The 13,423-nt window shown below is 42.3% G+C and overlaps 1 protein-coding gene across 1 annotated transcript in view; it reads left to right on the top strand.

Moving 5' to 3' along the window:
- Positions 1-13,423, top strand: part of LOC309585353 (neuronal acetylcholine receptor subunit alpha-7-like) — a gene marked incomplete at both ends in the record, with an annotated part of 57,020 nt that overhangs the window by 5,539 nt on the left and 38,058 nt on the right. The window contains one exon of the mRNA XM_082302020.1: positions 10,817-10,956. Within this exon, the coding sequence (XP_082158146.1) occupies positions 10,817-10,956 (140 nt within the window). The remainder of the gene's footprint in view (positions 1-10,816; positions 10,957-13,423) is intronic.

Here is a 13,423-nt window from a genome sequence, read left to right as displayed (position 1 = left end):
CCAACCCTTCTTCTCTATTGGGTTGCTGTCTGAAGGGTCAAGCTGCAGACATCTCCAAGGACAGTGGTGTCCCCTGTGCAGAGTACCCTTGAGGAAAAAAAGGCTTCCTTAGTACTGTGGGAGTGCTCCATCATGCAACTTTATCTAACCAGTGCTGTCCTTGTGCACCTCCCAGAAGAGCCTGCCTTCTTCATGATGGAACCCTTCCTCATGGAACCTGAAGGCAGCCAAAAGAACTCCCCCTTGTTTTCTCGTCTCCAGGCGGATCAAAGGCATAATATCTCTATCTCTAATCTGTCTGCTGTGTTACAGCAGCCTGTTGTCTCAGTGGCCTCCACTCCACTCACTCCAAGGGATCAGTGCTGTCATATGAAAGGCTTCATGACACAGAGCTAACTGCATGTCCTGCAGTGGGCCTCACTGAGCACAGGCTGGCTGTAGAGAATGATGCTGCTTAATGTTCTCATTGCCTCTGAGTCAGTACATTTGGGAAAAACCCAACACAGGAAGTCATATAATGATGCAGATAATACATTACATAATTCTTAGCCATCTTGTGCGGGTTTTTTTTTTAAGAGCCTGCAGAAATGATAGAGCAGTCATGGCAATTGATGAAGTGCTTTCCCTTTAATATTGTGTCATTTTAGAAAGGTAGTCAGCAAACTGAAATCCAGCTTGAGAAACTGTAACAATGGGAAGAAGAGATCAAAACTTAAATCAGAACTTGCTAGGTAGTTTGCAGTTCGCACTGTTTCAGCTGGCAAATAGGCAGAAACACTGAATTGAACCTGTTCATGTTCAGGCTTCACATACAATACATGAAAGGCAACTGGGCAGCTCCAGGAGCTCCAAGTGAAAGATTTACCTTTCTAGAATAACCAAACAACTGTCCTGATGCATACTGTTTGCAGTAGCATTTTGTTCAAGGTCTAAGCCTTCTAATGTAATTTCCGAAGATATTAGGGTCACCAATTATCATTTAAATTTATTGGATTGGTATCTCAGCTCAATCAGTTCAGCACTCCTGGCACCATCAGATCTACTTAGGTGTTGCCTGATGATGTCAAAGAGGGGGCAGTAGGGTAGGGAAAGGGTAAATCTAAGGGAAACAGGTCTGTGGGTAAGGAGAAGAGACATCTTTCTCCAAAGGAGGCCTCTGTCAAATGGGCAAATGATTTCACCTTTGGGTCAAAATGCTCTAGCAGACTCAGGAAGTCTTTGTTGGGGAATACAAGAGGGCAGCCCAGGCAGCACAGGATCACTTTCTGGATTTCAGGCTCATTCTGGTCTCACTCAGAGACCAAGCATCCCCCATCTGCAGGCATTGCTACTGTATTACAAGATGACAGTCATGCTCCCCCTGGACACACAGGTACCAGTTTTGTTTTAATTTTGTTTTGTCTGCACTGACATAATTCAGGAGCATTAGACTGAAGTTACCAAAGCTTAAAATCAACAGGGTAAAGACAGGACAAAATCAGGCTCCCCAGATCATCATTGTCTAGAAGCACTGAATCAGGGGGATGGGAAGCAGGAGAATTAGTTTGTCAGAAACAATGCATCTAGCTTGGTCAGCATACCAGGGCAGGAAGAAAAGATAAAAGACCTCTGATAAAACCAGGGGGAGTCTCAGACAGATATCCTGCGAACTAGCTCAAACCAGTCTCGAAGGCCAGGGGTACAAAAGCGCATGTGCAGGGGAGAAGGGTGAAAAGTTCAGGATGAGGAAGACTTCCTGACTTCATCAAAAAGACCCTCGGAAGACCCCTACCAAAAACAACAAACAACACTGCGCAAGCGCAACGTGGATGTAAATGACTTTTGGGTTCATTATAATACGAAGCTAGGCTAGGCTGGTCTAGGCAATGAATATGTATAGGTGTATTGGGAAACTTAATGAATATGGAACTTGTAACCCGATAAATACCGAGGTGAATGCAGCTGCCAGCATGCTTGATTTTGGAGGAGCGATCCCCCGTGCATCCCAGCGCTGGAATAAAACATACCTACCTTGCTACTTCGTTAGTAGTGGAGTCCTTTCCGCTCTTCAGTACCTCAGTTTCACTGTGGTTCATTTCTGCTCTTAGTCAGGATGAGTGACTCAGCCAATGCAGGTTTGGCTGGCAGGGTGCAGCAGGGAGAGACCAATACTTCATATACCCACTGATCCCAACAAAACCGGGACCTGAGCCATGTATCCAAGGAAAAGACAGTATCATCTAGCGTTCTGAAAACAGATCAAGGCTAACCAACACTCAGCTGTCACTGTAATCTTGTTACCTTTAAAGTCTGGGGGAAAAAAAATTCAAACAAAAAATGAGATGTAGCTTTTAAGCCACTTCATATACATATAAACAAATCTGGACTGAGTCCGCCAAAGCATAGCACATACAGTTTCAAGTGTCCTAGGTCAGACCTCCACAAATCTTGTTTGATTGGTCTCAAGTCCAATTTGCTCAGAGCCAGTCATTTACCTCATCAAGACAGTATTAGAAGCAGCTTTTCTCTTCAATGTGAAATAAGTTCAGACTCCTTGGTGAGAATTTTCACACCCCTTCATCCCTTTCTCTTTGAAGACATCGACCATTGAAGCCTCAGACTTCTTTCCCACCTCATCTATAGGTATGTTATGAAAGTTTTCCTTTCCAAGTGAGAAACTGTTTCAGATTTAGGAAAATGGATCTCCATATTTCCCAGTTCACGTACTAAGCACTGAACAAATTAGCAACTATTCAAGGTGCAGTCAAAATTTTCATCAGACTAACCCCCATCCCTTTCAGAGGGCTCTTACACTATGTTTCTCATTATCCAGCATTTGAGTTCTGATATTGTAAAGACAGACTTGGAACTTTCTTTGCATTCCCAGATCCATGTTCACTTTGGACATTTGTGCCTTGACTGTGCCTTGCAGCCAGTGGAGCCCTCACTTTGTTCATGGGCAACAGCTGTGGCTTGAGTGATGCAGGAAAAAGGCAGGAGAAGCCATCTCTAGCCTTGCCTATTGCATCCTCAATTCCTTTGCTGCTTAGCTTTGCTATTCAAGTACAGGTGGCAGGCTGGCAAGGCAGAAGTTCAGTTTGGGAAACCAGCCGTCTCTGGGATCATAACCAGCTGATGAGCGCTGCAGAAGAAAAAAGGGAAAAAAGGGAAAGAAGCACTGCAACATCTCTGAGCACATTGGGCAGTTCATTTTCACAGTATTATTGTCTGTATCATTTCCACTCCAGCCTGTCCTCTGCATTGCCCAGATAAATTAAACCCTATTACCACTGCTTCATCAGCAACACACTGAGGCAATGGTTTAGAGGCAATATCCCTCCCTCACCTTTGAACCACAAAAAAAGAGAACAAGCTTGTGACTAAGGAATAGCTCTTGGAATCTTTGCTCTCTTTGCATCTTGGGACAAAATTATTTATTTTTCTCTTCCTGGGAAGTTAGTATATCTCAGTACATAAACTGGAGAAACTAACCAGAAGAAGCCTATTGCTGCTCAGGGGTGGGCTGGGCACAGGTCAGTGGGTGGCAAGCAATTGTATTGTGCATCATTTCTCTTCTTTGGGTTTTATTTCTGTCTCTCTTTTTGTTGTCTCCCTTTTCTTCATCATCATCATCATCCTCGTTATTATTATTGTTATTATGTTTCATTAATGTTATTATTGTAATTTTTTTGTAATTCTTCTCTCCATCCCATTGTGGGAGGGGAGATTGTGAGCAAATGACAGCGTGGTACTCAGTTGCAGTGTGAGGTTAAACCACAACATCACTGCAGGCTCTATCACTGCTATTTTCTGCACTGGGTTTAGGAAAAAAAACTCCTCCTGCCTATCGTTTTCTCAGCCTAATCAGACTTGCCTATCTGTTTCCACAGAAATTATTATTACACATGTTGGTTCACTTACGACTTTCCCAGATCTGCGCTCTCCACATGTGCCTGGCATGGTGTAGAGTGGGCTTTTGATGGGGAGGTGCAGACTGACTTGACCCTTTCCAGAGCCATCTGTGAATGCTGTGCGTAATGCCATGGCTGCCTCATTGATGGCACTTGGAGTGTGAATTTCATAGTGCTTTCCCCAAGAAGGGCTTTTCCTGGGTTAACTGGTTTGAAACATGTAGAGATGAAGGCATGTGACAAGATGTTCTGCAAGCCAGTGGCAGCAGGGAGTGCAAAGCCCATTCCAGTATGCTGATGACCATATCACTGGTATCTTGCTTTTATGTTATAGTTTTGTTTCTTTCCTTTGCCTTCCTACTACTTCCTTTGCCTTACTACTCCTCTCCACAAATCCCAGGATGGCTGGCAAGAGTCACCTCTAGACAGCCACAGTGCTCTGTAATGTGCAGCAAGGGGAGTCCCTCTCTTCATCACCGCTCGAATTCCTCTTCCTGTGCTCCCTCTGCATCTACTATTGTAGTAATAACACTTGCACTGCATAGAGCTAATGTAAACTAGCATTACACTGAAAGTACATTTTTGCCTTTACTGGCAAGAGTTAGTTATGTTTCTGACCTGGAGTAATGAGGCAGTTTAGATAACTATGACATGTTTGAGAAGTATCCCACTGTTAATACGTTAAAGTGTGTCTCTCTACCTTAAACTCATAACTCAGCCTTTAAAACACCTGCACCAAGCCAGTAAGACCAGAAATATAAGCCCATCCTTTCATTACATAGTTCTAACATGTTGTCATGTACCTAGAGTCTTTAAAAAGAGACCTTTCCTAGGATACCTTTTTAATACCCATCACTGCTGGGAACTCTTTATCTGCTATGAAAGAACAGAAATGACCAGTTTCAGGAATATTAGGTCCTCCTTGCCTAGGAAATCATGTCATTTCTCACATTCCTCTGGGTATCTGATGAATTTTGTGTTTAAGATGCAGAAACAATCTGCATAGCGAGAGACAAAGATTAGAGTCAAAGATTACCCAGAAGGGAAGTAGATTAAAAAGAGGTTTTAAATGAGGGAAATATTAAAATACACAACACATAAATACACACACACACACACAGACACACACAGGGTGGAGATAGCTGATGTGATTCCATTGTTTCTTATGTGAATCCTCTTCCCTGAAGGCATGATGGCATGCATTTTAAATCAAAGGGCATTGAAAGGAATAATGCATTTGCAGCCACAGATAAAAGTAACAATGCTGCACATAAGAACAAAAGTAGATGGGACACATCTGTGTCTCTGGGGATTAAGTGACATATGGCAGTGACATGCTTTACATTCTTAAAAATCTGCAAAATATTCAAAATAAGTTGTTTTTTGTAGCTTCCAAATCATTAGAATATGCCTCATTTTCTAAGTGCTCTTGCCATTGCAGTTCTTTATGTGAATAAAATTGTCTGTGAAACAACTTGCTTTTTTCCTTACACATCTCATGTTACTTCCCTCATAATTCATTATTGGATATTGTGTCTGTGTGTGTGTATGTCTTCCTGTGATCATTCTATTTGGATTTTGAAAGCAATAGCTAAAAATCCCTACAGAAGTACAGTGATAAACTAAAAAGAAAATAAATAATAGAAGAGGAGCAGCGGCAGAGGAGTCTGAACGTTTTAGGCAAACAGTTTAAAGTTCTAGGATTTAGCTCTGATAACAGTAGTTTTTAATGGATTTTTCCTCTGTAAATATTCCAGTTATAACAAAGTTAAATACAATCATTACACAACTAAACTTAACAATACCTCACAGTATAATGGCACTATTGTGTTTGGGTTTTTTTAAATGCCAGAACTTCACTCATTTTCTTTTATGAAACAGTAAAACAAACAAATAAACCTAAACAAAAGGTACATGTCAAAGTAACAGTACAGGGAGAAAAAAGTGATATAGATATGGTGAAATACCTGCAGAAGGTACAAGGGGAGTAAATAAATGTCACAACCACAGTATCTGCAGTTTGAGACCTTTTATGAAGTATTGAAAAATACTTCATAAAAATACTTTCCAATATATTGGAAAAATATATAAAAGCAACAATGTGATGGACCAGAAGTACGCTGTTGATTGTATCTTATCATATACTTTAAAAAGATTATATATGAAGATGATTCTAGGAACTGTCTTCAAAAACAAGAATAAAACTGAGACATTTTCTAATTCAGAGGGAAGTTAGAGTGCATATATGTTAGTATAAAGTGATATGGAAAGAATATGGTATTTTGTCTGGAAACCACTTCAGGTACCAATAATCTTGTATGAATAAAATTCTAACTTGTGTATCCAGGCTCAGGTCTCTGTATAAAGAAATGAGCAATGGCTAGAAAACAGCTAGCAGCTGCCCCCTTCAAAAAGTTGAGAGATCATGAAAACAAAACCAGGGAGCACCATGAAACAGAAGTGGAATGGTTGATAATGCAGGTACCATTGCTGAAAAACTAGTGGAAATTCATGGTCTGCTACCTATCATCTTGTTAATGTTTCATTATTCTTTACTGTGCACAGCAAGCCAGAATGTGTCTCACACCAGGATTCTCAGTTAAGAAGCTGACCACTTTGTGAACAGACACGGGGAACTGGAAGGACTGGACTCTTGCCTTATAGCATGGGGACCTTGGCGTGCAAAGCGGAGCAGGAAAATCAACCAGCCAAGACCAGACATGGCAGCACAGCTCCTAGAAAGGAGAGGGCATCTGTCCTTCCTGGGGATGCCATATGGATAATCTGGCCAGACCTAGCTGCAGGTTCCCTTGCTGTGCAATTCTCAGCAATTACATCCTGGAAAGAAAGATGAAATGCAGCTGTAGCATGTATTCTCAAAAGATTGGTAGCACTTTATAGGTCATGTCATTCAATCAATGGGACTCTTGCAGACGTCTTTGCACATGCAGAAGGACGGAGGGAATTCAGAGAGGTGTTTAAAAGTTTAATGTAGTCCATGAGTACTAAAGTAACTGCTTTCCACAGAGCTCTTCATAAAACCATCAGGGGATTGGTTGCGTTGTGCCTCCCAATTGTCTGCAAACTCCAGGAGCAGTTTAGGGAACATTTTCAGATTATCCAAGAATAAATCCTGAGGAACAATCCAGTGCTTGGTCTAGTAATTCCATGTCTCCTTTCCACTGATAAGCCCCGGCACTGGATCCATCACTCCAGGTGTGTGTCACCAGTGCTGAGCAGAGAGGAAGGATCACCTCTCTTGACCTACTTGTGTGGTTCTTCCTGTTGCAGCTCAGGATGCTGGTGACCTTTGCTACAAGGGTGCATTGCTGGCGTATAGTCAACTTGGTACCTGTAAGGTTCCTTGGGGCTTTCCTGCTAACCTGCTCACCAGCCAGCAAGCCCCCAGCCTGGTACCTGGGGTTACTCCTCCGGTGCAGAACAACTTCAGACTTTATTTCAGTGAACTTCATGAGGTTCCTGTCAGGCATTTTTCCAGTTTTTTAAGGTCCATCTGAGTGGCAGAAAACCATGTGCTGTATCATCCATTCCTCCCAGTTTTGTACCATCTGAAAACTTGCTAAGGGTGCTCTCTGTCACATCATTCATAACCATGTTAAATAGCATTGTCCCCAGTATCCATCTCTGAAGTACTCTACCACTGGCTGGCCTTCCGCTGAACTTTTTGCTGCTGGCTACAACCCTCTGAGCCTGACAGTTCAGCCACTTTTCTGTCCACTTCACTGTTCACTTATCTTGCCTGTAAGGCATAGACAAATGTCTGTGAGAATTTCTCAGAGATGATGTCAAAAGTCTTGCTAAACTTGAGGTACACACCATACACTGCTCTTCCCTCAAATTTTAATGAGTTTGTATGTTTTCCTACTGCTTCAAAGATATTTCAGAAATAAGGTAGACACTGTCAGAGGCAGTGGGTCATAAAAACTCTCAGATCCTTTACCTACAAAATATCATGCCCTTTGCCAGTTACTTTTACTTACCAGTAACATACATAGGAAAGTAAGTCTGGCACTGGTTTTGGGAGACTGACTTGGCAGTTTTAAATATTGACATGCATCATCTAACCTAGTTGAAAAGATGAGGTAGTCCCACTGCTTTTGGTTAAACTTCTGTGACTGAGGAGTAGTCAGTAATAAAGCCTATTCTACCACGTACTCCTGAGAGATTCAGGCTTCCCCATCACCAGCAAGCACTCCATTTAGCACACAGAGTTGTAGTGTCACAGTGCATTAGCACAAACATTGTAGGGGAAAAAAGCAGAAATCTTTCTGGAGTATGAAACATTAAGTATTTGAAAATTACAATTTAAAGAAGTCTGTGAACATACAAGTCAGACTAGACATCCACCTCAGTTCCCTTCTCCAAAGCAGCTGTAGCAGAGCAATGGCAGTGTGATTAGGCTAGCCAGCTCTTTGTGGTACCAACAGCTGCTATGGCTATTTGCCAGGACACCCCAAGGCTCCATCGCTTCTGAATCCATGTCATTTTGTAAGCAAAACCATGCAGCACACAAATATGTGGTCACCAATGCCAGCTCGGCAGACTAAGAATAGATCAGCTGCAACTATGTTAACAATTTTGAATACAAGAGATTTCAAAGTATTAGGATCACATTATAGAGGGGAGAGTGGAAGAAAGGATGGAAAACTAGGTGCAGTTCTGGGCTACTTCACCTCACAAAATTTAACAGGGAAAGGGGCTTGGCTTCAGCATGGATGAAGCACACAGTGCAAAGACAGCTTTCCAAAGAGTTACGCTCAGATTTCTGCAGGTCAGACCTCCCTTGGGGGCCTGCTTCAATGCACCATGACAATGGAGGTACCAGGGCAGTCCAGCTGCCCAGTTGGGTCCAGAGACCAGTGGAGGACACTTTTCCCTTGTAAAAGCTGAGGCAGCCAGTTTAAAAGAAAGGTTAAAGACAAGTATTACATAAGTCCTCAAGATGAGAGCAATAGTTCAGGAAGTCATTTCTTCCCTAAAGCACAGGAACATGGGTGGGTAGGTGAGTGAAAGGACAGCAAATACGCTCCAAACACAGAGCCTCTTTCCACAGTAAAAAGTGTGGTGATTTTCATGGGTTTCCTTTCCACACAAGACTTTTATAATGCAGTCTGGGCCTGCTGAGGCACTGGAAAGGCCATAACAGAGGACAAATCACTGCTTAAATAAGCAGGGAAGCTTACTTAAGATGGTGAAAGAGAGATCCTGTGGTCAGAGCTTTTTGCCATTGGTGAAAACATAGCATCCAATACTGAGGTGTCAGCAAGGGGTATTGAAGGAATGCTTACAGCAGCTGCTCCTCTGGGTGCCTATGATCATGTAGAGTATTACACAAGCAGAGAGAGGCCCCATGAAATTGATGTGTTGGTGTAATTTACCAAGTGAATCAAAATACTCTTATTTCTTGTTTACCAGGCACTGCCATGCTAGAAAGTCACAAAGCTCCCTTGAGTATCAGCAAAAATGAAGAGAACACAAGTTAAACAGACCTGTGAAGGGTTTATAAACTTAATTTATTATTAGTTTTAAAAGGCTTGTCTGCTTTGTTGTAGGGCAACTTTTCTCAGGCTTGAAGGGTTTGCTAAGCACAGTAAGAGACTGGGAAGGCCGAACGGGTTGTTATATTTTGTTTGCACTGTCAAGAAAATATTCATCACAACTTCTGTGAGAGAAGTTTTGGTCTCAATGTGCAGAGCTCTAATCAAGTGGTAAAAAACCATCACACACAGAGACTGGGAGCTGCAGTGGATGAAAAATGCTGCAGTCCAAAGTAATAATGATTTAGAGTGCAGATTCTCTGCCAGGGATTGAATTTACACAGTTCAGAGAATACACACTCATGCTGACAGGTTTGACCTCAGGGAACCTGCAGTCCATGACCCTTACTCCCTTAGGTGCAGCTCTTAAGTAGAACTTAAGTAGAAGTCTGCCACTAGCCACAGCACCAAGATCTACACAGTTTTGGGGGAACAAGGGTTCTGAGCAGTGTATCCCAGCAAACTGCTTGCTTTGCTGAGGGAAGTTACCCAAACCTTCACCATTTACAGTTGTCATGGCAAGGAAACTTGGTCATGCAGGTTAGATGGATGCTCTCTACACCCACCCCAAAGCTGGGAACTAGGGCATCTTGGAAATTAGGCATAGACTGAAATTCTGCTAATCTTTAACATGCTCAGTTGTTTGCATGACGGCTTCATGTGGAGTCTGTTCCCAGTGGAAACTGAGTTAAGCATGTATTACCAGAAAGTCAATATCACTTTAACAGCTGTCAGATACTCTAGCCTTCATACCACCACCTCAGTAGGTGTTAACAAAGTGTGCTGCCATCAGAATGAAAAAAGTCAAGGGAAGTAACCCAAAGCCTGGAAAGACTGCTACACAAAACTGAAGAGGATATGAAGAAGGGTTGTTAGTATTTCTTGAGCATAGAAAAAAGCTTGATACATCAGCTGTAAGACATAAGGATACCTGTTACCAATACTCAGTAAAAACACAGTTTGTCTATGTAATACCAGTGCTGGCTCACAGTAGCCAGTCTCTAGGAAATAAGAACAAGCCAATGAAAGAACTGTGACTGCTTTCCAGGAAGCTGGTGGTTTTGCAGCCACAACTCTACTGACCATCAGCAAGAGGAACTCCAAGAAATGGGAACATTCAGTCAGAGCCCCAAATTCTGTTCAGTAGTTTCTGAATGTTAGTAATGAATAAGAGTGTTAGTTGGTTGTGGGTTTTTTTTAATAATGCAGAAAAGCTGTGTCTGTCACATTAATGTGCAGAATTTGGGTGATATTTTTGGGAACTGCTTTCTAATTACAAACCTAATAAGAGGGGTTTTTCAACAAAACAGACAAGCAATGGTCATAGTGTGACCAGCTCGAATGACAGACACCTTTCTTTTGCTCTAGTCTCTCAGCAGGGTGAAAGCCAGAGACGCTTGTACAGAGAGCTGCTGAGGAACTACAATCGTCTGGAACGACCTGTAGTGAATGACTCCCAACCACTCATAGTCGAGCTCCAGCTTTCCTTGCTGCAGATAATTGACGTGGTAAGTTACTTGCTCTTCTCTTCTCTGTGGCACCCATTCAGCATAACAAATCTGATCTCTCATTTGGAGACATACTTTTGCTCTTTATCAGGCTGTCAGAAATGAAGGCTGTCTGTCTTTTGCTCAACATTCTCCCTAAATGCTGGAGTACGTGCTTTGACACTTTAGAGGAGTGAATATCCTCCTAAAAGCACAGCCATTTCTGACACAATTTGAGCTGCAAGGAGATTAATTATGTATATTTTGTCCATTTGTTTTAAACAGAAAAAGGAATTCAATCAATTAGAAGCTATGTGTTACCACAAATTATTAATGATACTTTCTTCTCAGAGCTGTGTGGGATGCAATAACTCAAGACCATGTGCAGCATTCAAAGCTACTATCACTGCACTTACACTTTTTCATTAGATATTATAATGGCATTAGCCTCTTCTCCCATCATATTTTTACCATGCACTGCAGCGGAATGAGTCTGCCCTGAAATGAGCTTAGAAATACGTAAAAGCAAAACCTGGAGGCACAGCCCTCTAATTGTCTTGACTACAACATGCTTTTACAGAATTGGAGATTTGACCCATGGAAAATTTTAACATAATAATCCAAATCCTTTTTTTCATCATGAAGAGGATTCTGTATGATAAACTGTGATATATATATAGACAGGATTTCTTTCATCTATATGAGAAAAATGAGCCAGGAGAACAATTTTGACCATCTTCACCCTGTCAGCAGAGCAAACAGGTTCTTGTAAACTAGTGCTCTTATCTTCATCCTGCCTTTTCCATAAACAGTGTTTGGGGCTGGTTTCTGATACCCTGTCACTGTTATGGAGGGAATGAGGAATAGAGAGAGAGATGTGGAAAAATTTGTGCAGTTGCAAAGTAAATTAACAGAAGCCTCAAATATTTAAACTTTTTAAAGCTCTCACAGTCTTTCTGAAAATGTGTGGTACACCAGGTGCTCTCCCTGGAGAGGTAGGCAGGACCCTGAAGGTGTAGCCCCCCAGCATCCCAACATGCAAATGGCAGGTCCAGTCAGCTGTGGTATTCCTGGAGGCAGGCAGCAGCCACCCAGATAGGGTAAGCATCTTTCTGGTTTGAAATGTTACCAACTGCATCGAACTGGAAGAGAGAAGAAATCAGTACTGTGAACCAGTCCTCTACATGAATGAAAGAGCAAAGATTTCCTGCAGCTAATTTCAAGTAAATTTCAGCAAGCAGTTCTAGGTTTAGCAGAGGTGTCTCAGCTCCAAAGATCTTCCTTCAGCCCTTCTTTTTCTGTGGTATTTTCTTTCAACCTAATTTGAAGGTTGCAGGTACTAAAGGGGACTCTTCAGCCATAGGGCTGTGACTGTACATTTTCAAAGCCTGGAGTTACATAAAACAATTTTTCACCTGTGTTTCACATTCATATATGAAACCCAACCTGTAAGGAAATCGGCATTTTTTTAAAAGCACTTTATCTACATTATGTCAATGTCCCTTACAAGAAGTTTAGTTCCACTGTTCCTTTTTGTTTGTCCACAATAGGAAGTAGGTATGCTAAATGTTCATACCTATCAGAAATGAAGGTTTTCTTCCCTACATCTCTGCACCCAATACAGATGCTAGATGTTAATCAGTTTTAATCAGAATTAATGACCTGTCCTAGGCTTGTGGTCTTGCAAACTGCACTCAAGGTGTTTTAAAAAACATCCAGAGTCACCTGATATGTTGTGAAAAGGTGCCTGTCTCCTCAATGGAGGACAGAAAATCACTTGGCAGGCAAGTCCCTATAGTAAAAAGGTCATTGTAGCATCAACAAGTAAACCAACCAGCCTGACAATGCACAAAACACTGATCCCCTGGGTCTTTAAATCAGGAATCAGTGCAGAAATATGCCAGCAACAAGCACTGTACTTGTGAGCCCCTCATCCTCCATTGCTTGCTGGACAGACAGCAGCATTTGTCTGCCCCAGCTGCTGAAGTAAATGTCGGTTTCAAAGGAGGCTCGTTACAGCCACAGTGATGTAAAGAAAAGCAGTCAAGCTAAAAGGAGATAGCCTTTATCAGCTGAGACATTGTGAGGCAAACCAAGTGGCCATCTCTGGTCACTCAGATGGGAGTCTGGGGGTGAGTTGACTCTGCCTCCTCAGCTGCCCTGCCTGGCAGAAGACAGAGCAGCTGGTGCACAGCTTTCACTTGGGGAAGACAATAGATAGTATCACAGTCTTGGCAATAGTGTATGCATTAACAAAGTGAAAAGTTGCTCTTTCTGAGGACTTGTGTGTCCAGCGTGGTCTGTTACTGTAAAAGAGCAGGGTGCTAGGCAGGGTGCCCAGCATGAGGGCACCTCTTACACCATGCTCCCTGGGGAGGAAACAAGCACTCCATGCTCAGTGAAGTGTCATGTGCCAAGGCATATTACAGCATTGCTGGACTCAATGAGATGCTTCACAAGCAGTCACTGCAATGGGCATGAGACAGTG

The sequence above is a fragment of the Coloeus monedula genome, assembly GCF_965178545.1.
Source record: "Coloeus monedula genome assembly, chromosome: Z".
Classification (NCBI taxonomy): Eukaryota; Metazoa; Chordata; class Aves; order Passeriformes; family Corvidae; genus Coloeus; species Coloeus monedula.
Note: the sequence above shows the minus strand (reverse complement) of the source record. Positions and strands in the feature narration are given on the sequence as shown.